The sequence below is a fragment of the Tachyglossus aculeatus genome, chromosome X1 (assembly GCF_015852505.1).
Source record: "Tachyglossus aculeatus isolate mTacAcu1 chromosome X1, mTacAcu1.pri, whole genome shotgun sequence".
Taxonomy (NCBI): domain Eukaryota; kingdom Metazoa; phylum Chordata; class Mammalia; order Monotremata; family Tachyglossidae; genus Tachyglossus; species Tachyglossus aculeatus.
In genome coordinates this window covers 24,693,192-24,719,941 of record NC_052101.1, presented here as the reverse complement: position 1 = coordinate 24,719,941, position 26,750 = coordinate 24,693,192, and the positions used below count along the sequence as shown (strand labels likewise).

General features: G+C 44.5%; 1 protein-coding gene across 1 annotated transcript in view; it reads right to left on the bottom strand.

The window, feature by feature from the left end:
- PANK3 (pantothenate kinase 3) overlaps positions 1-24,504 on the bottom strand; it is a 31,973-nt gene extending 7,469 nt beyond the window's left edge. The window contains exons 1-3 of the mRNA XM_038772432.1: positions 24,337-24,504; positions 3,700-4,052; positions 2,009-2,262 (exon numbers count right to left, since the gene is read on the bottom strand). Of these exons, the coding sequence (XP_038628360.1) occupies positions 2,009-2,262; positions 3,700-4,052; positions 24,337-24,364 (635 nt within the window). The 5' untranslated portion in view covers positions 24,365-24,504. The remainder of the gene's footprint in view (positions 1-2,008; positions 2,263-3,699; positions 4,053-24,336) is intronic.
- Between the last annotated feature and the right edge of the window lie 2,246 nt (positions 24,505-26,750).

The window sequence follows — 26,750 nt, the reverse complement described above, 5'->3', positions numbered from 1 at the left end:
CCTAGCTGACAGAACATGAGCCTGGGAGTTGGAAGGCCCTGGGTCCTAATCTCGGCTGTGCCGCTTGTCTGCTGCGTGATGTTGGGCAAGTTACTTAACTTCTCTGTGCCTCAGTTATCTCATCTATAAAATGGGGATTAAGACTGTGAGCCCATGTGGGGCATGGAGAGTGTCCAATTTGACTGGCTTGTCAAATCCCAGTACATCCCAGTACTTGGTACAATTCATTCATTCAATTATCCTTATTGAACACTTACTGTGAGCAGAGCACTGTACTAAGCACTTGAAACAGTATAATGCAACAATAAACATGCACACTCACTGCCCAAAACTGAGCTTACAGTCTGGAGGGACAATTTTAGCTGCAGAAGGGTCCACTGTTCACACTGCTTCATTAATTCACTCAATCATATTTACTGAGCACTTACTGTGTGCAAAGCACTGTACTAAGTGCGAGAAAAGTACAATTCAGCAACAGATAGAGTGACAGTCCCTACCCAACAATGGGCTCACAGTCTAGAAGGGGTAGAGAGACAACAAAACAAGTGTTTGTTCATTCAATCATATTTATTGAGAGCTTACTGTGTGCAGAGCACTGCACTAAGCACTTGGAAAGTACAATTCGGCAACAGATAGAGACAGTCCCTACCCAATAACGAGCTCACAGTCTAGAAGGGGGAGACAGACAACAAAAGAAGTAGACAGGTGTCAGTACCATCAGAATAAATAGAATTATAGCTATATACACATCATTAATAAAATAGAGAAATAAATATGTACAAATATATACAAGTGCTGTGCGGAGGGGAAGGGGGTAGGGCAAAGGGGGGGGTGATGAGGAAGAGCAGAGGGAAAGGGGGGGCTCAGTCTGGGAAGACCTTCTGGAGGAGGTGAGCTCTCAGTAGGGCTTTGAAGGGAGGAAGAGAGCTAGTTTGTTAGATGTGAGGAGGGAGGGCATTCCAGGCCAGAGGGAGGAAATGGGCCAGGGGTCACCCGCGGGACAGGCGAGAACAAGGCACAGTGAGGAGGTTAGCAGCGGCAGAGGAGCAGAGTGTGTGAGCTGGGCTGGAGAAGGAGAGAAGGGTGGTGAGGTGGGGGGGGGGGGGGGGCGAGGTGATAGAGAACTTTGAAGCCAAGACTGAGGAGTTTTTGCCTGGTACGAAGGTTGATAGACAACCACTGGAGATTTTTGAGGAGGGGGGTGACATGCCCAGAGCGTTTATGTCCAAAGATAATCTGGCAGCAGAGTGAAGTACAGACTGAAGCACCAAGAGACCTGCCTGCCTCCTCCCTGGGGCAACTATCTTTTAACCCGTCCCTGCACCTGCTCCCCTCAGTTTTCTTTTCCTTTATTCTTTATTTTCTTTTCGAATTAGTCTAGACACAGCCACCAACCTCGACCTCCCCTCATCCATCAATTGTATTTATGGGGCGCTTACTGTGTGCAGAGCTCTGTACTAAGCTGTACTACTCATCCACCCCCGGGCCAACTAGTCCAGTCTCCATAACTGGCTGACTTTTTCTTTACTTTTATTTGGGAGCACCAATACAGCTGACACCCTTCTGAAGCTGGCAGCTGCCCTAGTCATAGCCAGGGGCTGGGGGGGTGGCAGGCATAAGGCCTGGGTTAGGCAGGTGGTAGACTTCTCCCAGCCCACCTCCACCTGTGTCCCCTTCCCCAACTGACCCCTCATAACACACCCAAACAAGCAGCCCCTGCACCCGCCCCCTCAACACCCCGCCAACCAACTTCACTAGAACTCACTAAGAAAAAAGCTTAAAAAAACAAAGCCACAGGGAAAGGAGAAGCCCACTTACTTACCTGTCCAATCCTCAAATGCAGAAAGTCAAGTGGAAATCATTTCAAAAGGAAGTAATTCCAGCCAAGTCTGGAACCTCAGGAGGAGGAAAGAACCTCCTGGCCACCTAAGCCACTGCTGCGGGCTTACAGCTTGTACACTAAGTAGTCTGAAGATGTAAATTATATTAAAAATAAAAAGGTAACTACCTTGTTCCTGTCACCCTTTTATAGTTGTCCTTGGAGTGGACCGCTAAAATGCTGACTCCAGAACCAATGTTTACAACCAACAGCGGGTAAGGGTCATCTAGGTTAAAAGGCATCTTTTGGCATCTTTCGGGTTCTGAGGCATTGCCAAAATAATAGCACTCCGCCTGTCCATTAAAACTGACGGAATCTATATACATTAAGCCCTTTACAAGGCAATCAATTTCATCCAGTTTGTGCAGCTGGAGATTTCCAATCTGAAAAAAAATGACAGAATTAACAATAATTCAGGAAACAAAAGCATGTCAGACGTTATTTTAAAAGCTGAACATCACCATGTGAATTGGGGTGTGTCTTTTCTATTTAGGAAAATAGAAAAGGGCTCAAAATTTGTAAAAACAAAACTAACATCTACATTCACTTTCCATATCATTCAAAATTTCACTTCTCCTTTCCTATGTAGATAAAAGAATGTTACTATCTTCAAAATATTTTATAGGACACGTCCTCATTTCCCAAAGCTTTCTGTTGTAGTAAACTGGGGTGTTTGGCTCCTACCTATATGTACTGAGAATGTTCATGAGGGCTTGGCTCTTCTGCAGAAGCAATTAAAAGAGACCATCTGAGTGGCTTCCCACCTTCATTATTTTATTGGTTTTGTTACTGTGTCTTAAGGGTTTTCCTTGTGAACTGCTGTGGTTAGAGTTTTGAAAGTATCCTTGGCTGGCAAAATACTAAAGATTTATGGGAAGGCTGGCATTAGAGATTCCATGACTTGGGTCATACTGGGTAAAGTGTGAAAGGATTTATGACAGTCAAAAATAAGCATTCTAAATCTGCAAGGAAGAGAAACAGATGAGGGAAGGAGGAGAACATGGAAACCACAATTATTCCTGGGCTTCATTAGTTATTCTTCAGACCTGTGGCCAAGAAGACAAATGAGTCAACCTTCTAAAGTGCTTAGTACAGTGCTTTGCACACAGTAAGTATGCAAAAAACCCCAGTGAATGGAGTGCATGTCACTTAGTAGAGAAGTTGGTGGGGGGGAGCAAGGGCTGCTGTAATCATGCTGATTTACTGTAACCTAATGAGGATGATCCTGAGCACAGATTAGAATCTCCAAATGCATTTCAGAGAGATAAACTGAATGTTATTTACATAGATTATATCTAGAAAAAAGGAAATGAAGGAGCAAAAGGCAAATAGGAGCACTTTAATCTATTATAAAATCCCCCCCCTTCCCACCAAACACATTTCTCCAGATATGGAGACAAGAGTGTTGCTTTGGCCAAGAGAAGTCAGTAGTGGTAAATTACAACCTCAGGCTCATTAACTGAGCTATATCTTAACCTGTACCTTGTCTGAAAGGAACTAATCACATCTGAAACTCATGCTCAAGGAGATGCAAATCCTAAACAGGAACGTGCATAATAAGAGATCATTAGCACACTATGTTATATTATATTTAGGTTTTTAAACTCTCCAACTAGCCCAATTGGTCAGGTGAACATCCATTTGACTCATTTTTTTCATGTGAACATCAGTTAAAGAACAGTCGATAAAGGGCATTTTTGGATGATTAATGTGACATCACATGAATTTCAAGTACTGCTAGAACTCTTTAAAAGTGAATTTTGAACACGTCAGGTTTCATCAACTTCAGCCTGGGCTCTCTAACCAGCTGTGATACCTACTGTACGGAATTCTTTTTCAAACTTGTAAGCACCACCTCCAGTGGCGCACAGCACTGTGTGTAGTGTTGAGAAGTTTTTATCTCTTCCCATTTGGATAAAAGTAGGCAGGTCATGGGTTGGGAATCTGATAAAGTGCAAGTTCCCTCTTCGGCCAAAGAGCGTCAAGTCCTTCAACTCCAGATGGACGTCCCGAATGCCAGTGGATCCATAGGCAACGTTGGAAGTCAGATATTTCCGGATACTTTTTAAACTTTCAACTTCTTCCTGCTCCTCCTCTGCTGTGATATCAATAGGCTCAAAATACGCGAGCTTCACGAGGGTTCCCCCAATGTCCATGCCAAACCATGGGAAAGCTGTGAATATGAGAAATGAGGGGAATCAATGCTTTGGTCCCCATTCTCCAAAACAAAACGAACACCCACCGACATCCACAAATGCAGTACAAGTTTGAAAACCTGTTATCTGAAATTTCTTTTCTTCAAAAGCCAGTTTCAGCAACACCATCTGAATTAATCATACAGTAACTAAAGGAAAAATAACGATGAGGATGTTTTATGGCCATCTGTTACACTCTTACTGTAAGGCAGGCACTGTACTAAGCACTGGGGTAGATACAAGTTAATCAGATCGGACACAGTCCTTGTGTCACATGGGACTCAGTCTTAATCCCCATTTTACAGATGAGGGACAGGCACAGAGAATTTAAGTGACCTGCCCAAGGTCACACAGCAGACAAGTGGCAGAGCCGGATTAGAACCCAGGTCCTCTCACAATTTCTCTTGTGTCCTACTGCGGTAAATTAGGTCAGAGCACATCAAGTTCTTTATTGTTATCAGTGACATATTTTATATATAAATTAAGATAATCCTTTATCCTTGCTCCCAAGGCTGAACTGTTACAAACATAAAAATACTAGTTCTTAAATTAGCTTCATAAAATAGAAACACAGCTTTCAACACAAAATCCAAAAGCCTATTAACTTTTTAAATGCATTTTTTCTTAACATTTAGCATATCAGCTACTGAGTACAATGCAGAATGGGGTAACAATTTACATGTAAGGCTTGTCAGGAAAATAGTAGTTATCTAAAATGCCACTTCCTTTTTAATCTCTTCCTTAAAAATGTTTTCACATTCACCTCACATGACATCTCTGCACTTCAGATGAGTTAGAAATAACAGAACTCAGTGCGAAGGGAGTTTTTCAACCCCACCCACCCCCCCCGCCACATCTTAATTAAAATTGCTGCAAAGTAGTTTCTAGAACGTTCCTGTTTAGGACATCGACTTGGCTACACCATCACAGCTTGGTCCCAATGGATTTCTCATATGTCACTTGCTATTTTTATCTTGATTACAGCATCCTCATTAGGGCAGCAACGTTATCTATCACAAATGAGCAATTTGCTGGGATCCAATCAATCAGTGATATTTTTTGAGGGTTTACTGTGTGCACAGCGCTATTCTAAACACTGGGGAGTTTACAAGGTGATCAGGTTGTCCCACGGCGGGCTCACAGTCTTAATCCCCATTTTACAGATGAGGGAACTGAGGCCCAGAGAAGTGAAGTGACTCGCCCAAAGTCACATAGCTGACAAGCGGCAGAGCCGGAATTTGAACCGATGACCTCTGACTCCAAAAGACTGGGCTTTTTCCACTGAGCCACGCTGCTTCCCCGCAACACAGTTGGTTGACTCGTTCCCTGCCTATAAGAAGCTCAGAGTCCAACTAAATGATGGGACAGGCAATGTACTTCTGCATCTCCTTTCTTTTTCCTTCTCCCCTCTGGCCCCCCACTATTTTCCCCCTCCTTTTCTTCTTTCCCACTTTCTCCTTAGATGCTACCACTACCAGCTATGTGTGTCAAATCCCCAAGAGCTGAATAATGGTACCTGAGTGGAACTTTATACAGGCACCTGGAGCAGTGGAGGAGGAAGGCAAAAATGGTCTGAAATATAGCACAACCTCAATCATCTGAATTACTTGGGACTGGGTACATTTTGGATAGCTGACAATCCGTATAACCCTGAGAACAATTGTAAATGGGTTCTAAAGTGAGTGAAAGGAGTCTTAAATTTGCATATTAGTGCAGCTCTTAGCCCAGTACTATCAGTCATGCAATAGGTAACATCGAACAATCGAGGGAACTCTAATTCCACAGACTCATAATTCAGTGATTTGGAGGGTGGTATTTTGGCATCTGCTGGGGTATTTGCACAAGGTCCTCTTAAGATAAATGATTTGGCACACTGCCACCTTTGTAGAGTTGGGAAATTGTCTCCTCCAGGTTCTGTGTTTCAATGCTTCCAATTAGTCAGGATTGTGTCTACTGTAATCTCCCAAGCGCTTAGAAGAGTGCTCTGCACACAGTAAGTACTCAAAAAATACCATTGACAGATTGATTGAATTAAATCTTACAGTTGGGAATCAATACATCACAGTAAGCGTTCAATAAATATGATTGAATGAATCCCCCCTTTACATCCTCCCTCTCCCCACAGCACCTGTATATATTTGTATGTATTTATTACTGCATTTATTTTTTGTGCACATTTATTCTATTTTGTTAATATGTTTTGTTTTGTTGTCTGTCTCCCCCTTCTAGACTGTGAACCCACTGTTGGGTAGGGACCGTCTCTATATGTTGCCAAGTTGGACTTCCCAAGCACTTAGTACAGTGCTCTGCTCACAGAAAGCGCTCAATAAATACGATTGAATGAATCCCCCCCTTACCTCCTTCCCCTCCCCACAGCACCTGTATATAGGTATATATGCTAATATGTTTGTACGTATTTATTACTCTATTTTATTTGTACATATTTATTCTATTTATTTTATTTTGTTAATATGTTTTGTTTTGTTCTCTGTCTCCCCCTTCTAGACTGTGAGCCCACTGTTGGGCAGGGACCGTCTCTATATGTTGCCAACTTGTACTTCCCAAGTGCTTAGTACAGTGTTCTGCACACAGTAAGTGCTCAATAAATACGATTGATTGATTGATCACAGGAATCACTGACAGGATTAGGGACTTGCAGTTGATGGAAGAGATTTACTCAACAAAAGCAGTGTGGCCTACTGGATAGCGCATGGGCCTGAAAGTCAGATGGACCTGTATTCTAAACCCGGCTCCACGATTTGTCTGCTGTGTGACCTTGGGCAAGTCACTTAACTTCTCTGTGCCTCAGTTACCTCATCTGTAAAATGGGGATTGAGACTATGAGCCCCATATGGCACAGGGAATGTGTCCAACCTTCTTACTTTGTATCTAGACCAGCGCTTAGTACAAGTGCCTGGCACACAGTAAGCACTTAACAAGTACCATTTAAAGAAAAAAAACTAAACTAGAGGGATGGAAAATCCATACTAATCCCATTATAGATTCTGAGCATACAGGGGATGGCTCAGCAAGGCCTAGTGTGGCATGTTTGGGTTGTCAGGGATAAAACTGGATCTCCAATTATTCAGAAATCCAGGTGATCTAGATTCCCCTAGATTGTAAACTCCTTATGGGCAGAGAACATGTCTACCAAATCGTTGTACTGTACCACTCCCAAGTGCTTAGTACAGTCCTCTACACAGAGTAAGCACTCAATATCACTGATTGATTCCACAAATGAAAATAGGAACTGCAGATCCCATCTTCCTTACTTACGGTGACAACACAGATAGCGTTTCTTTCTGAGTGCGGGGGGTGGAAAGGGAGTGGATCTTTTAAAGCAGAAAGTATTGGCTAAGAAGAACTGAAAAGTCAGGAAGACCTAATTTTCACCCTTCCTCAGGAACTCTGGCTTGGGCTGAATGAGGCTGGGAGTACAGCCCAAAAATCTGTGGGGGTGGAAAAAAAAAAAAGATGGTCTCAATTCCTCCGTCCCGCTCCCCCTTCAATCTAAAAACGATATAGAACATTTTTAAAAGCCTGGTGATTTAAAATATATTTATTTGAAGCTATGCAAGGTGTATGTCCTAAGGTGGCTCAGGAAAGTAACTACATGAGGATACAACTTCTAGTTTTTTAAATAACTAAGTTTTGGAGAATTTTAAAAAAACAAAACGAAACACCCTTAATTTATTGCTTTTAAAAAGTTAACATTTGGGGTTCCAGATCTTGTGACATTCTTCCTGACTCAACAAAACCTGGAGTACAACGGCAACAATGACACAAATCACTAGGAAAGTTAATATCAAATTAGAGTCCCTTTGGTAAGTATGCTTATAGGGCAGGAAGGGGAGGCTCTATTTATTCAACAGACCAGGAAGGCTTAAACTTTATTCTACACTGCTGAATAAATATTTAATTAGGGCAGTTTTCATAGTGTATTTTATAAAACAAAGGAGTCTTTCTGGTACAGGAATAATCAGGATATTTATTTTTCATTCATCTCTCGATTTCCAGGATATATGTGAGAAAAATTCACTATTTTTGCACAGTGTCTTTTTTTGGATTTGGTGCTAGCAGTTAAGACAAGTCTTTGTACAAAAAGACTTTTGACTTCGATAAATCTAATCTCTACCTAGCTAGAAGATTGGACATAAAACTTTCAAAGCCCTTTGCAGACTATCAAAATATATTTATAAAGCAAAACTGCAAATGCTTATAAGGAAAGCAAAGAGTTAACATGCTTCTGGTTTCAAACCTTTGTGCTATTTTTTTTCTAATCCTGGGCTCTTTATTTGGGACAAAGTCTATAAATACTGAAGGATCCCATTTCCAAATGAAAATCCCTAATTAGCACTATACAGCTGTTCTGCCTTCCAAGCTCTTCACAAGCATTAAGCAATCCACACCCGACAGTCTTAAAAAGGAAAAAATACAAAGGATAAGAAAATGAATATTGACTTTTCCAAATCCACATATGAAAACCAGGATTTAAAAAGTCATTTTATGATCCCTAGGATATAGTATCATCTAATGCACATACTGGTATTTCTGGCAGTGGAATGAACTGTACTGGAAAAATCAAATCTTGTTCATAATTAAGGATTTCCATGTAAATGATGATTCCCCATGAACTTTCTCTAAAAAAGGACCATCTTTGGGGATGAAAATATAGGACAAACCCAAATTATGAGGTTTCAAAATCTGGGCTGTTACAGTTTATTACAGTCTTTCACACCAATACACATGATTTTAAATGAAAAATAACCCGAAATTTCTTCTAAGCATGGGAATCATCCAGAACAAATTAGGGCTAAAATTATTTGATGAAACACAATCCTCACCTGCTACTTTCTCAACTGAACAAAATGGTTGTGTGAAATGGAAAGTCTAGCTTTATATTTACAATGAGCAAAATAGTTACTTACATTTCAAAACCTAAGTGCCTAAAACTAATTTTATGCCCAAGAATTTGGGAACATCGTCTCTCAGAAGCTGAAGATGTTGCTTGTGGAATAGAGTGTGAGGATCTTAGTTCATCCTAGCATGCAAGCTAGAATATAATGATGCACTAATAGAGGTAGTAAGTTTTAGGAAATATACACAAATTAAACTAGTGGGAGTTAAATGAGAACTATTACCCTTGCTAACCCTGTTGAGCAAAGGAAAAAAAGAATGTTGGTTCTACAAACAGTGTGCTGCACTGCATGTGATCAATCAATACTTTTGATTTATTGATCCACCTTTTGCAAAAAGGCCCTTAGTTTCAACACTATGGGCACTATTTGGGCTAAAACTCTTGAGGATTACTGCTTGGAATGGAGAAAAGTTCTAAGCTAAAGCAGGAGCAAGGACATATCAAGGATTCAGAAGGTAAGTGCTCAATTCTTGGCACATCAGTGAACCGCTGTCTGGTCCTGATTCAAGTACTGACCCTTTATTTCTCATCCATAAAATGGAAATTCAGTTGCATCCTGCTCCCCCAAAATGTGCAGGTTAATGGCAACTCCACCAAGTGCTCCAATTGAGGTGGGTAAAAAGGCATATTATAAAACTACTAAGAACCTATTTATTTAAATCTAGAAATCATGGAAAACTCCAGTTCCTTCAAACCCAGACTACAAAAACAAGTAACTAGCATTAAAAAAGCTATATTTAGCCATGCCATTCTAAGTAGGTTAAAAAAAGTTAATATACTGAATCCTCTAGACTCAAGACTACAGTAGACTAAGATCGTTGGTAGGAATGTATCTGTTATACTCTCCCAAGCACTTAGTAGATTGCTCTTCTGCACTCAGTAAGCACTTAGTAAATGACTGATTGACTGACCTTCACCAACACACCAGGACTATACTATGGGTTTAAGTTAGGAAATGTTTAAAAATAAAATAGTCTGCAACTTAGAATCAGATAAGGCATTTTTTCCATTAAATGAGGCATTATACAGACTGACTGTAAATACCATAACTATCTGCAGCTTTGAATTATTTGCTAATCTTTCCTGAAATTTTTCTGTTCTTATTTTGCTGCCCTCTGATCCTTACCTGAGGCTACGTGACTGCTATCAGTGACAAAACCCAAACCACACTCCCTACCATGTTCACAATAAAAGACAATTCACCTTCAGCAACTGATAACCGGTAAGTAAAAAAAGAAAAGGCTGGTGTATGCATGCTATAAGTGAGTTTTATCTGATATTAAGTAATAGAACAGCAGCATAGGCAAACTGTTTAGAAATTAGGGGCACCATTCAGGCATGAGCAATACCAATCCATCAGAATACTATCGCTATTTTTCACTTGAAAAAACAAACAGAAAATATTGGCAATTTTCAGATCATATATGGCATTGTTATATGCTCTCCCAAACACTTATTACAGTCCTCTACACATGGTAAGCACTCAAATACTTCTGATTGCTTTGATGTTTCAAAACAACGCCATATATAATATCTTGAAATTTATCAGCACTGTTTTTCTACTGAAAAATAACAATAATAATATTCTGATGGAATGGTATTCCTTAGGCCTGAATGGAGCCCATAACTTCTAAACGATTTGCAAATGTTGGTATTGTTATAATCATAATTATAAAAATAATATTTAAGCATTTGCTATGCACCATACAGTGGACACTGAGGTAGATATAAGATAATCAGGTTGGGTAGTCCCTGTCCCACATGGGGCTCACAGTCTCAGCAGGAGGTAGAATAGGTACTGAATGCCCACTTTACAGATGAGGAAACTGAGGCAGAGAAGTGATTTACCTAAGGTCACACAGCAGGCAAGTGGTGGAACCAGAATTAAAACCCGGGTCCCCTGACTTCCAGGCCCAAGCCATATCCACTAATTTTGTATGCTGAAATGCTTCAATAAAAGTAATTTCTGTATTACTTCTCAATGAGTAGAAACACCATCATTTGAAAATGGACTGAAGATAATACACCTCTCAAAAGTTTACATGACTTGCATGTGCTATTTTGTAATTTCTTAAATAAGAAGGTATAAAATAGGACTGTAAGTCACACCAAGCTTTTGAGAATCGGATCTATTTAGTTCCTTTGCCTCAGGAAATAAATAGCATAGCACCCCTAACAAAGAGGAACTAAATTAGAACATTAGTCCTCTTTGTGCATGTTAATGTCTCACCTGGAAGGAACCAAAAAAAAAAAAAACCCAGAGAAAACCCTATTTCAAAAGTTGTTCTCCAATTTACATTATTTTAATTGATTTCCTTCCCTACAACAGCACAGGACAATATATTCTACATATTCTCAATTGCCTTGGGCCCGGTAATTTTATACTGATTATATTAATTATTACTTGGATTGCCTGCAAAATCCCTAGTTCTAATTAGCTGGCTTAAAACACCCACAAATGATCATTTTCATTTTCCTCTGCTGGAGATGACAATATCATTTCATGAGTTTTAAATCAAGAAAGAAATCTTTCAAAAGATGTATTATAGGGAAAAGTCTTGTGTTTTTAATGCAATTCTGAACACAGACCTTTCTGTCGTAAGTTGACTTTTTAACAACTTGATTTGAATGGATGAAGAGAACATACTTAAAATAACGGGAATGACAAGGTTATAAGATGAGGTTCTACCAGAAATGTGGTAAAAGTTGAGGGGATCACATGTAACCCTGTAATCAGTCTATTAGCACTGTAAAGGAAACTAATTACAACCATTTAAATTCACTATTTATTAGAAACTAGGTTGTTACAAACTGGTTCCCCACAGTGCAATAGTTTGCTTCAAATCTGGAAACAACCTTTTTAAGACTTTTAGTTTTCTACAACTTTTTTGAATTTCACCTTGTGAGGCAGGTGAATATATGCCTTATTTATTTCTTATTCTTTTAAATTCTATTTCCCAACGAAACCATTATTGACCCAAAATGATTTTTTGGTCTTATGGGAATTTTTGGAATACAGTAGAGTTGTTCCTTTGTTTGAGGAATGATGCCGCTGTCAGATTTTATCCCTAGATGTGATGCCCCTGTCATTTGGGGTGGACACTGCTAAGGGACCAAGATTAAGAGAAGAAAGGTATGTCCTACTACCAGCAGGACAATTTCAAATGTTATTTTTTTTTGCACCGGCAGTGATACTCTGTATAAACTATCTACACTATCTCTGGTATCCCTACGCTCAGCAATGCCCACTGCAAATATTTGATAGAGGGTAGGGAAACCAGTCACAGAACAAACTATTTGAAATCTGAGCCTAAAAAGTCAATGTGCCTTCTGTATTTTCCAAGCCCCCTTTGAATGCTTAATAAAACTAGGGGAAAAGTGAAAAAGCAAAACAAAGCAACAATAACTAGATCATATAAAAGTTATTCTCAGTACAACTAATAATAACAATAATAATGTTGGTATTTGTTAAGCACTTACTATGTGCCAAGAACTGTTCTAAGCGCTGGGGTAGATACAAGGTAATCTGCGTGTCCCACATGGGGCTCACAGTCTTAATCCCCATTTTACAGATCAGGTAACGGAGGTACAGAGAAGTTAAGTGACTTGCCCAAAGTCACACAGCTGACGTGGTGGGGCCAGGATTAGAACTAGGTAGACCAGAAATGGAAAACGGCAGGGGCATCAGAGAAGAGCATGCGCACACACATACACAAACACAATTGTTTCACATGGTGTCTTATCCATCCAGTCTGGGACAGATTTGGAAACACCTGTGAAATCAACCCTCCCAACCACCACAATTCCCAGGAGGAACGATCTCTCCCAAAACAAAGATGCAGCCGGCCAGCACCCATCCTTTTTCTGATCGTATTTAAGTGCTGACTGTGTGCCAGGCACTGTACTAAGCGTGGCGATAGATATAAGCTAATCAGGTTGGACACAGTCCAAGTCCCATGTGGGGCTCACAGTCTTAACGCATATACAAGTGATGAGGTAACTGAGGTCCAGAGAACTGAAGTGACTTGTCCACAGTCACAAAGCAGACAAGTGGTGGAGCTGGGATCTCTGTGAGCCACCCTTTATCAGCCTGTCCTACAGCCCTGTTCTGTGACACTGACTCTACGTTTGGCCAGTCTGTGTGCTACGAATACCACTACCATTGCTGAATAGTAACTATTCTCACCATCACCCAGATGCTCAGCCAGAAAGGCAATACAACAGCCAAGAAGCTGTAATCAGAGAAATTACATTTCCCCAGAAGCACCCTTTACTTGGACAGGCCAAAGAAGACAAGAGAAATGGCTTTCCCTGCTTAGTGCCTTCCTTTGGCTCAGATCCAATTTGTAAAATTCCTATTAGATGAAATGTTCACTTCTGAAACTCCAACCACTGGAAATTAGAAGGGAGGGATTCAGTAAGAATGAATTAGAAAGAGCAAAAACCTGAGGCTAACATAATAATCCTCTAGACTCTAAGCTCCTTGTGGGCAGTAAACATAGCTACCAACTCTGCTATATTATAGTTTTCCAAGTGCTCTGCTCTCGCACCACTAACCCACAGCCTTGGATAACTGCCATTATCCGTCTCCTTTGCTCTTATAAGCTCGAGCAGCTGAACGCTGCTGGCGAAAGTCAGCCAAGTCAACCTTGTTCACTTTATATTTATCCTTTCCTGCCTTAACCCTACCCTCTCCTTTGCCAGGCAAAACTATTTTTCTTCCCTTATTGACACCCATGCTCATCACCCCCGCCAGCTGTTCCAGACATTTAACTTCCTCCTCAGGCCCGCCCCCCACCTTCCATCCCTCACCCCCCAACGATCTGGCCACCTACTTCGTTGGTAAAATTAACACCATCAGGTCTGAGCTCCCCAAAGTCACCCCTCCCCCTTCTCCATCCCCCAACCCTCTCCTCTACTTTCCCATCCTTCCCAGCAATATCTTCAGATGAGATCTTCTCCCTCCTCTCAAGTGCCACCCCATCCACCTGTGCTTTGGACCCCATTCTGTCTCATCTTATGAAAACTCTCGCCCCTTCCCTCCTCCCCTCCTTAACTTCCATCTTCAACTGCTCACTCTCCACTGGTTCCTTCCCCTCTGCCTTCAAACATGCCCACGTCTCTCCTGTCCTAAAAAAACACCCTCTCTTGACCCCACTGACCCTTCTAGTTATCAGCCTATCTCCCTCCTACCCTTCCTTTCCAAACCCCTAGAACAAGTCATCTACACTTGCTGCCTCGAATTCAACTCCAACTCTCTCTTAGACCCCCTCCAATCTGGCTTCTGTCCCCTACACTCCACCAAAACTGCCCTCTCAAGGTCACCAATAACCTCCTTCTTGCCAAATCTAATGGCTCCTACTCTATCCTAATCCTCCCCAACCTCTGAGCTGCCTTCAACACTGTGGACCAGCCCCTTCTCCTCAACACGCTATCCAACCTTGGATTCACAGACTCCGTCCATTACTGGTTCTCCTCCTATCTCTCTGGCCGTTCATTCTCGGTCTCCTTCGCGGGCTCCTCCTCTCCCGCCCATTCTCTTACTGTAGGGGTTCCTCAAGGGTCAGTTCTCAGTCCCTTTCTGTTCTCCATATATACTCCATTGGTGAACTCATTCACTCCCACGGCTTCAACTATCCTCTCTTCGCTGACGACACCCAAATATATACCTCCACCCCTGTTCTTTCTCCCTCCCTCCAGGCTTGTATTTCCTCCTGCCTTCAGGACATCTCCATCTGGATGCCTGCCTGCCATCTAAAACTCAACATGTCCAAGACTGAGCTCCTTATCTTCCCTCCCAAACCCTGTCCTCTCCTTGACTTTCCGGTCACTGTGGACGGCACTACCATCCTTCCCATCTCACAAGCCCGCAACCTTGGTGTCATCCTTGACTCCGCTCTCTCGCTCACCCCACATTCAATCCGTCACCACAACCTCCTGGTCTCACCTCAGCAACGTTGCCAAGATCCGCCCTTTCCGCTCCTTCCAAACTGCTGCCTTGCTGGTTCAATCTCTCATCCTATCCTGAATGGATTACTGCATCGGCCTCCTTTCTGATCGTCCATCCTCCTGTCTCTCCCCGCTTCAGTCTATACTTCACTCTGCTGCCCGGATTATCTTTCTACAGAAACGCTCTGGGCATGTCACTCCCCTCCTCAAAAATTTCCAGTGGTTGCCTATCAACCTTCGAATCAAGCAAAAACTCCTCACTCTTGGCTTCAAAGCTCTCCATCACCTCGCCCCCTCCTACCTCACCTCCCTTCTCTCCTTCTACAGCCCGGCTGCACACTCCACTCCTCTGCCGCTCGCCTCCTCACTGTGCCTGTCCAGCCGTCGACCCCTGGCCCACGTCCTACCTCTGTCCTGGAATGCCCTCCCTCCACACATCCGCCAAACTAGCTCTCTTCCTCCCTTCAAAGCCCTACTGAGAGCTCACCTCCTCCAGGAGGCCTTCCCAGACTGAGCCCTTCCTCTCATCCTCCTCCCCTCCCCTTCTTTCCCTCCCTCCCTCTGCCCTACCCCCTTCCCCTCCCCATAGCACTTGTGTATATTTGTACATATTTATTACTCTTTTTATTTTATTAATGATGTGTATATAGCTATAATTCTATTTATTCTGATGGTATTAACACCTGTCTACTCGTTTTGTTGTCTGCCTCCCCCTTCTAGACCGTGTGCGCTCATTGTTGGGTAGGGACCATCTCTATATGTTGCCGATTTGTACTTCCCAAGCGCTTAGTACAGTGCTCTGCACATAGTAAGCACTCAATAAATAAGACTGACTGAATGAATGAATAAATGATTGATTAGGAGAGGTGGTTCACCTACTTGCTGCCCTTTTCTGCTGCCTGCTGCTACAAAATAACACAACTACCTTACTGTAGTGGGAAATGCATATATAGTCAATGTTCCCAAAATATGTTTTGGAGAGTACAGTGCTCTGCCCACAGTAAGTGTTCAATAAATCCCACTGACTGATGGATAGACCATGGTATGGGAATTAGGCACTCCTCTGCTGACAATGTGTTCTGCCTGGATTTCAAAAGAAGCAATCTTCTGCAAGCACATGGCATCAGTCAAGGCCTTCATAATAACAATGATTTTCCTTCACACTGGATTCTTAAAGAATGTAACCACTGGGTTATCAGGGAACTGACTAGTTACAGAAGAAAAAGCATCATTTTGTCTTTCACTAGGATGAATGTAATTTTTCAATATTTTAAAGGTGAAACAAAATAATAGTTAATAGAACTTGAGTGCACACAATATGCCTGTCTACTTGCTTTGTCGTCTGTTTCCCCCCTTCTAGACTGTGAGCCCGTTGTTGGGTAGGGATTGTCGCTATCTGTTGACGAATTGTACTTTCCAAGCACTTAGTACAGTGCACTCAATAAGTACGACTGATTGGATGAAAGAATGAATTTACTAGCTATATTTGCTGAGTTCAGCTTGACAATTCATTTTTTGATTGAAATGCTGGACCTCCAGGTTTTCAGAAAAAGTTTCAAAAAAACACCCGAGCAACAACTTCCTAAAGAACTATTTCCCCAGCCAATACGTATATTCAGATCTTAACCTTTACTAGAAAGAATGACAACATCTCCCAAGGACATACAAAGATAATGATGAGATGACTATTGCTCAGTTGCATTGAAACTGAGGTCAGAATGACGGTTTTAGGGCAAAAAGAACGTTGACCTTGAAACTTATAGGAGTCAATCGAATGTAAATTTTGGCCATAGTTGAACCTAAATTAAGGGACATTTTATAGAATTAAAAGAGTTGGAAAAATGTGCAAGATAAGATTAACAGTTGCAAAGTTGTCAGACTTGCTCATCACAGCATAATTCAACACGTTTCATAACTAGAGACAGAATAAAATCTCCAAAGTCACTCTAGGTATTAACACTTTACAACCCAAATTACTGATTACGAATCCAAGAACTGCCTACTTAGAGAGGATTCTGTTTTTTAGCATTAAGTGACCAAGTGCCTAAATTAGAAACACCTAACAAGTCTTTCGCCTATCTTGATACATTAAAATCACATTAACTCAGTCAGTAAACCCTCTTAAAACAGAAATGATAATTCACCTTGTAAAAATTTCCTTTCACCTTAAAATGGATGCCAGATAGTCATTCTGGCAAAACTGCAAAGGTATTTGGAAACCGCCCCGCTACCCCCAGAAAACATAACTATCTGTTTAAAAAAAGGTATTTTAAGACAGATGACCAGGTGCTGTATTTCAGTACATTATAATAATAATGATGGTATTTGTTAAGTGCTTACTATGTGCAAAGCACTGTTCTAAGCACTGGGGAGGTTACAGGGTGATCAGGTTGTCCCACGGGGGGCTCACAGTCTTCACCCCCATTTTACAGATGAGGTCACAAGCACATAGAAGTTAAGTGCCTTGCCCAAAGTCACAGAGCTGACAGTTGGCGGAACCGGGATTTGAACCCATGACCTCTGACTCCAAAGCTCGGGTTCTATCCACTGAGCCACGCTGCTTCTGCATTATAAGCATTAACAGAGAAGCGTCTTTGACAATGAGATAGCAGATGCATGGAAAAATGAAGGATTAGTTTTTAGCATAAGAAAACAGTATTTTTAAAACTGAACTAATCCACTAGAGTACAAGCTCCTTGATGGCGGAGATGGTGTCTACTTCATTTATTATACTCTCCCAACCACTAAGTACAGTGCTGGTGCAATCAATCGATGGCATTTATTGAATGCTTACTGTACTAGTCAGTTGGAAGAATGCAGTATAGAGTTGTTAAGCATAATCCCTGCCCACACAGAGCTTACAGACTAGAAGAGGAGAGAGACATTAAAATAAATTACAGATGGGGGAAATGGCAGAATATCAGGATTGGTACATAGGCACCGCAGGGCAAATATCAAAATGCTTAAGGGCTATGTACCCAAGTACATAAGCAATGCAGAAGGGAGGGTGACTAGGGGAAGTGAGGCCTCTTGGAGGAGAACTTATTTTAGGAGGGCTTTGAAGATGGGGAGGGAAAGTGGTGGTTTGTCAGAGGAGGGAGTTCCAGATCAAAGGGAGGACATGGACCACTGTTGGGTAGGGACTGTCTCTATATGTTGCCAACTTGTACTTCCCAAGTGCTTAGTACAGTGCTCTGCACACAGTAAGCGCTCAATAAATACAATTGATGATGATGATGATGACAAGGGGTCAGTGATGAGAAAGGTAAGATTCAGGTCAGGTCAGACTCAGGTCAAGAATAAACCATTATTCTCTAGGGAATAATTTTAGAGCCACAAACTGTACCTAGACTATACTGTGGAGTTATTTTTTAAGGCTTTTTTTAAAGGTCAGGGTTTTTTGACTGCAGAGAGCAAGGGGGAAAAGGTACTTTAGACAAGCAAAAAACTGTCATTACAATTTAATTTTCCCACTTGGGAGTCCCAGGCAAGACTCAGGTACAGGTAAGTACACTGGTGACGGAGGAGCAAAGTGTGAAGATCAGGTAGTACTAGGGAATTAGTGAGAGAAGATAGGAGGGTGGAGAGCTGAGAGTGATTAAGAGTTGCCCACAGTAAGTGCTCAATAAAAACCATTGATTGCATCAGGACAGAAAAAAATAGGCATAACTGAAGAGTATATGTTTGCACTTGCGGCAGGTGCAGGAACCAACAAATCTCTTAATTCAATGAAAACTAAAACCAATCCTTTTCTTCTTCTTCCCCTAAATCACCTATATGTGTACCCACAAGTGATACCCACAATCGGGGAGAAACGGGCATTACTGGCACCTGTAATTTCCATAAATACCTATTAGCGTCTTAACGCTGAAAGAAGTTGGATGGTCCCCTATGTTATATCCAGCCAAGTCCTTGGACTGTGAGCCCCAGGTGGGACAGGGACTGTGTCAACCAGATTACCTTGTATCTACTCCAGCGCTTAGAACGGTGCTTGCCATTGAATAGGCGCTTAACAAATGTTATTAGTGTATTAATAATAATAATGGCATTTATTAAACGCTTACTGTGTGCAAAGCACTGTTCTAAGCACTGGCGCCTAATAAATACGACAGTGTAAGAAGAATAAATCATATGGGGAAGAAGGGCTCGTTCTATAGAGGGTATAGGATTCCTGTGATTAACTTCAACGTCTGTCTCCCCAGCTAGATGGTAGACTCCTTGTGGGCAGGGATCCTAGTAACTCTACTATACTGTACTCTCCCAGGTGCTTAGTACAGCGCTCAGCACCCCATAAATACACCCCCAATGGCCTGAAAAGCTCTCAGAGGAGAGAGGCCCGAGGCTCCGACATCACCCTTCGGTCGACAGGGATGAGCTATGCAATCATTCAGTCACTCAATTGTATTTATTGAGCGCTTACTGTTTGCAGAGCACTGTACTAAGCGCTTGGGAAGTAGAAGTCGGCAACACAGATGGTCCCTACCCAACAACGGGCTCACAGTTTGGGGGGGGAGACAGGCAACAAAACAAAGCATGTAGACGGGTGACAAAGTCGTCAGAACAAATAGAATTAAAAATATATGCACATCATTAACTGTGAAAACACCAGAGCTGCCTGCAGACTTGTCCTTCCCAAGCGCTTAGTCCAGTGCTCTGCACACAGTCAGCGCTCGATAAGAGAAGCAGCATGGTTCAGTGGAAAGAGACCGGGCTTGGGAGTCAGAGGTCATGGGTTCAAATCCCAGCTCCGCCAACTGTCAGCTGTGTGACTTTGGGCAAGTCCCTTCACTTCGCCTCAGTGCCCTCATCTGTAAAATGGGGATTAAAACTGTGAGCCCCCCGTAGGACAACTTGATAATAGTAATAATAATGGCATTTGTTAAGCGCTTACTATGTGCCAAGCACTGTTCTAAGCACTGGGGGGTGGGGGTACAAGGTAATCAGGTTGTTCCACATGGGGCTCCCACTTTTAATCCCCATTTTACAGATGAGGTCACTGAGGCCCGGAGAAGTGAAGTGACTTGCTCAAAGTCCACGGCTGACAAGTGATGGAGCGAAGATTAGAACCCATGATCTCTGACTCCTAAACCTGGGCTCTTTCCACTGAGCCACGCTGGTTTTTTTTCTTTTTTCATATTTATTGAGCGCTGTGTGCAGAGCACTATACTAAGCGCTTGGGAAGTACAAGTTGGCAACATATAGAGACAGTCCCTACCCAACAGCGGGCTCACAGTCTAGAGCTTCTCTAACCTGATAATCTTATAACCTCCCCGGCACTTAAAACAGTGCTTTGCACATAGGTAAGCGCTTAACAGAGAAGCAGCGTGCCTCAGCGGAAAGAGCCCGGGCTTTGGAGTCAGAGTTCATGGGTTTGAATCCTGGCTCTGACAGTTGTCAGCTGTGTGACTTTGGGCAAGTCACTTCACCTCTATGTGCCTCAGTTCCCTCATCTGTAAAATGGGGATTAAGACTGTGAGCCCCCTGTGGGACAACCTGATCACCTTGTAATCTCCCCAGCGCTTAGAACAGTGCTTTGCACAGAGTAAGCACTTAATAAATGCCATCATTATTATCATTATTAAGTGGCGGAGCCAGGATTAGAACCCAAATCTCTGACTCCTAAGCCAGGGCTCTTTCCACTGAGCCACGCTGCTTCTCTAACCTGATCATCTTGTAAGATCCCCAGAGCTTAGAACAGTGCTTTGCACATACTAAGTGCTTAACACCATCATTCTTATTATTTATAAATACAATTGAATGACTGAATGGAGGGGGAAGGGGGGCGGCGGCGGAGGCCACTGTTGGGTAGGGACTGTCTCTATATGTTGCCAACTTGTGCTTCCCAAGTACAGTGCTCTGCACACAGTAAGCGCTCAATAAGTTCCTCCTTAGTATAGTGGTGAGTATCCCCACCTGTCACGCGGGAGACCGGGGTTCGATTCCCTGTCAGGGAGGTTGTAAAAGTTTTCTTCTAGACTGTGAGCCCACTGTTGGGTAGGGCCCGTCTTTATATGTTGCCAACTTGTACTACCCAAGCGCTTAGTACAGTGCTCTGCACACAGTAAGCGCTCAATAAATACGATTGAATGAATGAAGCTAGCTCTCTTCCTCCCTTCAAGGCCCTACTGAGAGCTCACCTCCTCCAGGTGGTCTTCCCAGACTGAGCCCCCTCCTTCCTCTCCCCCTCCTCCCCACCTTACCTCCTTCCCCTCCCCACAGCACCTGTATATATGTATATATGTTTGTACGTATTTATTACTCTATTTTATTTGTACATATTTATTCTGTTTATTTTATTAATATGTTTTGTTTTGTTCTCTGTCTCCCCCTTCTAGACTGTGAGCCCGCTGTTGGGTTGGGACCGTCTCTATATGTTGCCAACTTGTACTTCCCAGGCGCTTAGTGCAGTGCTCTGCACACAGTAAGCGCTCACTAAATACGATAGAATGAACGAAGCTAGCTTCCTTCCTTCAAGGCCCAACTGAGAGCTCACTCCTCCAGGAGGCCTTCCCAGACTGAGCCCCCTCCTTCCTCTCCCTCTCCATCCCCCCGCCTTACCTCCTTCCCCTCCCCACAGCACCTGCATATATGTATATATGTTTGTACATATTTATTACCCTATTCATTTATTTTATTTGTACATATTTATTCTGTTTATTTTATTAATATGTTTTGTTTTGTTCTCTGTCTCCCCCTTCTAGACTGTGAGCCCGCTGTTGGGTTGGGACCGTCTCTATATGTTGCCAACTTGTACTTCCCAGGCGCTTAGTGCAGTGCTCTGCACACAGTAAGCGCTCACTAAATACGATAGAATGAATGAAGCTAGCTCTCTTCCTTCAAGGCCCTACTGAGAGCTCACCTCCTCCAGGAGGCCTTCCCAGACTGAGCCCCCTCCTTCCTCTCCCCCTCCTTACCTCCTTCCCCTCCCCACTGCACCTGTACATATGTTTGTACATATTTATTACTCTATTTTATTTGTACATATTTATTCTGTTTACTTTGTTAATATTTTTTGTTGTCTGTCTCCCCCTTCTAGACTGTGAGCCTGCTGTTGGGTAGGGACCGTCTATGTTGCCAACTTGGACTTCCCAAGCGCTTAGCGCAGTGCTCTGCACACAGTAAGCGCTCACTAAATACGATAGAATGAACCTAGCTCTCTTCCTCCCTTCAAGGCCCTACTGAGAGCTCACCTCCTCCAGGAGGCCTTCCCAGACTGAGCCTCCTCCTTCCCCTCCCCACAACACCCGTCTATATGTTTGTACGTATTTATTACTCTATTTTATTTGCACATATTTATTCTGTTTACTCTGTTAATATGTCTTGTTGTCTGTCTCCCCTTTCTAGACTGTGAGCCCGCTGTTGGGTAGGGACTGTCTCTATATGTTGCCAGCTTGTACTCCCCAAGCGCTTAGTGCAGTGCTCTGCACACAGTAAGCGCTCAATAAATACGACTGATTGATTGATTCTAGACTGTGAGCCCGCTGTTGGGTAGGGCCCGTCTCTCTATGTTGCCAACTTGGACTTCCCAAGCGCTTAGCGCAGTGCTCTGCACACAGTGAGCGCTCACTAAATACGACAGAATGAAGCTAGCTCTCTTCCTCCCTTCAAGGCCCTACTGAGAGCCCACCTCCTCCAGGAGGCCTTCCCAGACTAAGCCCCCTCCTTCCCCTCCCCACAGCACCTGTATATATGTTTGTACATATTTATTACTCTATTTGTACATATTTAATCTATTTACTTTGTTAATGTTTTGTTGTCTGTCTCCCCCTTGCAGACTGTGAGCCCGCTGTTGGGTAGGGACTGTCTCTATATGTTGCCAGCTTGTACTCCCCAAGCGCTTAGTGCAGCGCTCTGCACACAGTAAGCGCTCACTAAATACGACAGAATGAAGCTAGCTCTCTTCCTCCCTTCAAGGCCCTACTGAGAGCTCACCTCCTCCAGGAGGCCTTCCCAGACTGAGCCCCCTCCTTCCCCTCCCCACAGCACCTGTCTGTATGTTTGTACGTATTTATTACTCTATTTTATTGGCACATATTTATTCTATTTACTCTGTTAATATGTTGTCTGTCTCCCCCTTCTAGACTGTGAGCCCGCTGTTGGGTAGGGACTGTCTCTCTATGTTGCCAGCTTGGACTTCCCAAGCGCTTAGTGCAGCGCTCTGCACACAGTAAGCGCTCACTAAATACGACAGAATGAAGCTAGCTCTCTTCCTCCCTTCAAGGCCCTACTGAGAGCTCACCTCCTCCAGGAGGCCTTCCCAGACTGAGCCCCCTCCTTCCCCTCCCCACAGCACCTGTCTATATGTTTCTACGTATTTATTACTCTATTTTATTGGCACATATTTATTCTGTTTACTCTGTTAATATGTTGTCTGTCTCCCCCTTCTAGACTGCGAGCCCGCCGTTGGGTAGGGACTGTCTCTCTATGTTGCCAACTTGGACTTCCCAAGCGCTTAGTGCAGTGCTCTGCACACCGTAAGCGCTCACAAAATACGACAGACTGAAGCTAGCGCTCTTCCTCCCTTCAAGGCCCTACTGAGAGCTCACCTCCTCCAGGAGGCCTTCCCAGACTGAGCTCCCCCTTTCCTCTCCCTCCATCCCCCCCGCCCTACCTCCTTCCCCTCCCCACAGCACCTGTACATATGTTTGTACGTATTTATTACTCTATTTTATTTGCACACATTTACTCTGTTTACTTTGTTAATATGTCTTGTTGTCTGTCTCCCCCTTCTAGACTGTGAGCCCGCTGTTGGGTAGGGACTGTCTATGTTGCCAGTTTGTACTTCCCAAGCGCTCAGTGCAGCGCTCTGCACACAGTAAGCGCTCAATACGATTGACTGATTCTAGACTGTGAGCCCGCTGTTGGGTAGGGCCCGTCTATGTTGCCCACTTGGACTTCCCAAGCGCTTAGCGCAGTGCTCTGCACACAGCAGGCGCTCACTAAATACGATTGATTGATTCTAGACTGTAAGCCCGCTGTTGGGTAGGGTCCGTCGCTCTATGTCGCCCACTTGGACTTCCCAAGCGTTTAGCGCAGTGCTCCGCACACAGCAGGCGCTCCCTAAATACGACTGATTGATTGATTCTAGACTGCGAGCCCGCTGTTGGGCAGGGCCCGTCTATGTTGCCAACTTGTCCCAAGCGCTTCGTGCAGTGCTCCGCACACACTAGTCACCATCATCCATCCTATTTACTGAGCGCTTACTGTGTGCAGAGCACTGGACTAAGCGCTTGGGAAGGACAAATCGGCAACATAGAGAGACGGGCCCTACCCAACAGTGGGCTCACAGTCTAAAAGACACACTAACGATTGAAGGAATAAATACGAGTGCGGGCAGGCCGCAGTGTGGCTCGCCCTCTCCTCCTCCTCCGTCCCCTCGTCCCCCGTTGGCTTACATGGCTTCTTGGCATCCTTGATCTTCATGGCGCCGGGCGTCGGGGCTGCAGCGCGGGCGGTGAGGCCGGGCCTGAGGAGACGACGGGCCGCGGGAGGCCGAGCGGGGGCTCCGGGCCCCGGCCGCCCCGACGACAGGGTGCGCGGCGGGGGCCCGGCGGGGGACGGAGCACAAGACCACCGCCAACACCGCCAGCCCAAGGCCGAACAAAGGGGAGCGCCTGCCCTCCTCCCGCCGCCCCTCCTCTCTGCCCTCCCCCAGGCCGCTGGGACTTGTAGTTCCCCCGCCGGGCCGGCGCCGCCGCTCCAACCCGGCCTGGACGCCGCCAAACTACGACTCCCAGAATGCCCCGCGGCCCGCCCGGGCTCACCTCACCGCTGAGGGGGCCGGGCCTCCGTCACGCCAGCCTGGCCGCCGCCAATGGAAGGCGGCGGCCCGGCCCCGTCAGTCAATCAATCAATCATCATCAATCCTATTGATTGAGCGCTTACTAGGTGCAGAGCGCTGTACTAAGCGCTGGGGGAGTACGAATGGGCAACATAGAGAGACAGTCCCTACCCAACAGTGGGCTCACAGTCTAAAAGGGGGAGACAGAGGACAAAACCGAACATACTAACAAAATAAAATAAATAGGATAGATATGTAATAAATAGGATAGATATGTAAATAAATAGGATAGATATGAAATAAATAGGATAGATATGTAGATATAAATCAAGATATAGATATAAATCAATCGTATTTATTGAGCGCTTACGGTGCGCAGAGCGCTGTACTAAGCGCTCGGGAAGTACAAGTTGGCATCCACGGCCCAGAAAAGGGCTTCCCCTTCCCCTCCTTCGTCCCCGTGGCCGTCTAGACCTCACGAAGCCTCGGGCCGAGCGGTCGCCCAACTCCCTGCCGTCCCCATGCCCCCTACCTAACCGAGACCGGCCATGGTCCGGGTTACAGTCAATCAATCATCATCAATCATCATCAATCGTATTTATTGAGCACTTACTATGTGCAGAGCACTGTACTAAGCACTTGGGAAGTAGAAATTGGCAATCATCAATCAATCGATCGTATTTATTGAGCGTTTACTGCGAGCACTGTACTAAGCGCTTGGGAAGTACGAGTTGGCATCCACGGCCCAGAAAAGGGCTTCCCCTTCCTCTCCTTCGTCCCCGTGGCTGTCTAGACCTCACGAAGCCTCGGGCCGAGCGGTCGCCCAACTCCCCACCGTCACCGTGCCCCCTCCCTAACCCGAGACCAGTCATGGTCCGGGTTACAGTCAATCAATCAATCAATCGTATTTATTGAGCGTTTACTGTGAGCACTGTACTAAGCGCTTGGGAAGTACAAGTTGGCATCCACGGCCCAGAAAAGGGCTTCCCCTTCCTCTCCTTCGTCCCCGTGGCCGTCTAGACCTCACGAAGCCTCAGGCCGAGCGGTCGCCCAACTCCCCACCGTCACCGTGCCCCCTCCCTAACCCGAGACCGGCCATGGTCAGGGTTACAGTCAATCAATCAATCAATCGTATTTATTGAGCGTTTACTGTGAGCACTTTACTAAGCGCTTGGGAAGTACAAGTTGGCATCCACAACCCAGAAAAGGGCTTCCCCTTCCTCTCCTTCATCCCCGTGGCCGTCTAGACCTCACGAAGCCTCAGGCCGAGCGGTCGCCCAACTCCCTGCCGTCACCGTGCCCCCTACCTAACCCGAGACCGGCCATGGTCCGGGTTACAGTCAATCAATCAATCAATCAATCGATCGTATTTATTGAGCGTTTATTGTGAGCACTGTACTAAGCACTTGGGAAGTACAAGTTGGCATCCACGGCCCAGAAAAGGGCTTCCCCTTCCTCTCCTTCGTCCCCGTGGCCGTCTAGACCTCATGAAGCCTTGGGCCGAGCGGTCGCCCAACTCCCCGCCGTCACCGTGCCCACTCCCTAACCCGAGACCGGTCATGGTCCGGGTTACAGCCAATCAATCAGTCAATCAATCAATCAATCAGTCAATCGTATTTATTGAGCGTTTACTGTGGGCAGAGCACTGTACTAAGCACTTGGGAAGTACAAGTTGGCATCCACAGCCCAGAAAAGGGCTTCTTTTATACTCTGAGCCCACTGTTGGGTAGGGATTGTCTCTAGATGTTGCCATCTTGTACTTCCCAAGCGCTTAGTACAGGGCTCTGCACACAGTAAGCGCTCAATAAACACGATTGATTGATTGATTCCCCTTCCTCTCCTCCGTCCCCGGGGCCGTCTAGACCTCACGCAGCCCCGGGCCGAGCGGTCGCCCAACTCCCCGCCTTCACCGTGCCCCCTCCCTAACCCGAGATCGGCCATGGTCCGGGTTACAGTCAATCAATCAATCAATCAATCGTATTTATTGAATGTGTACTGTGGGCAGACCACTGTACTAAGCGCTTGGGA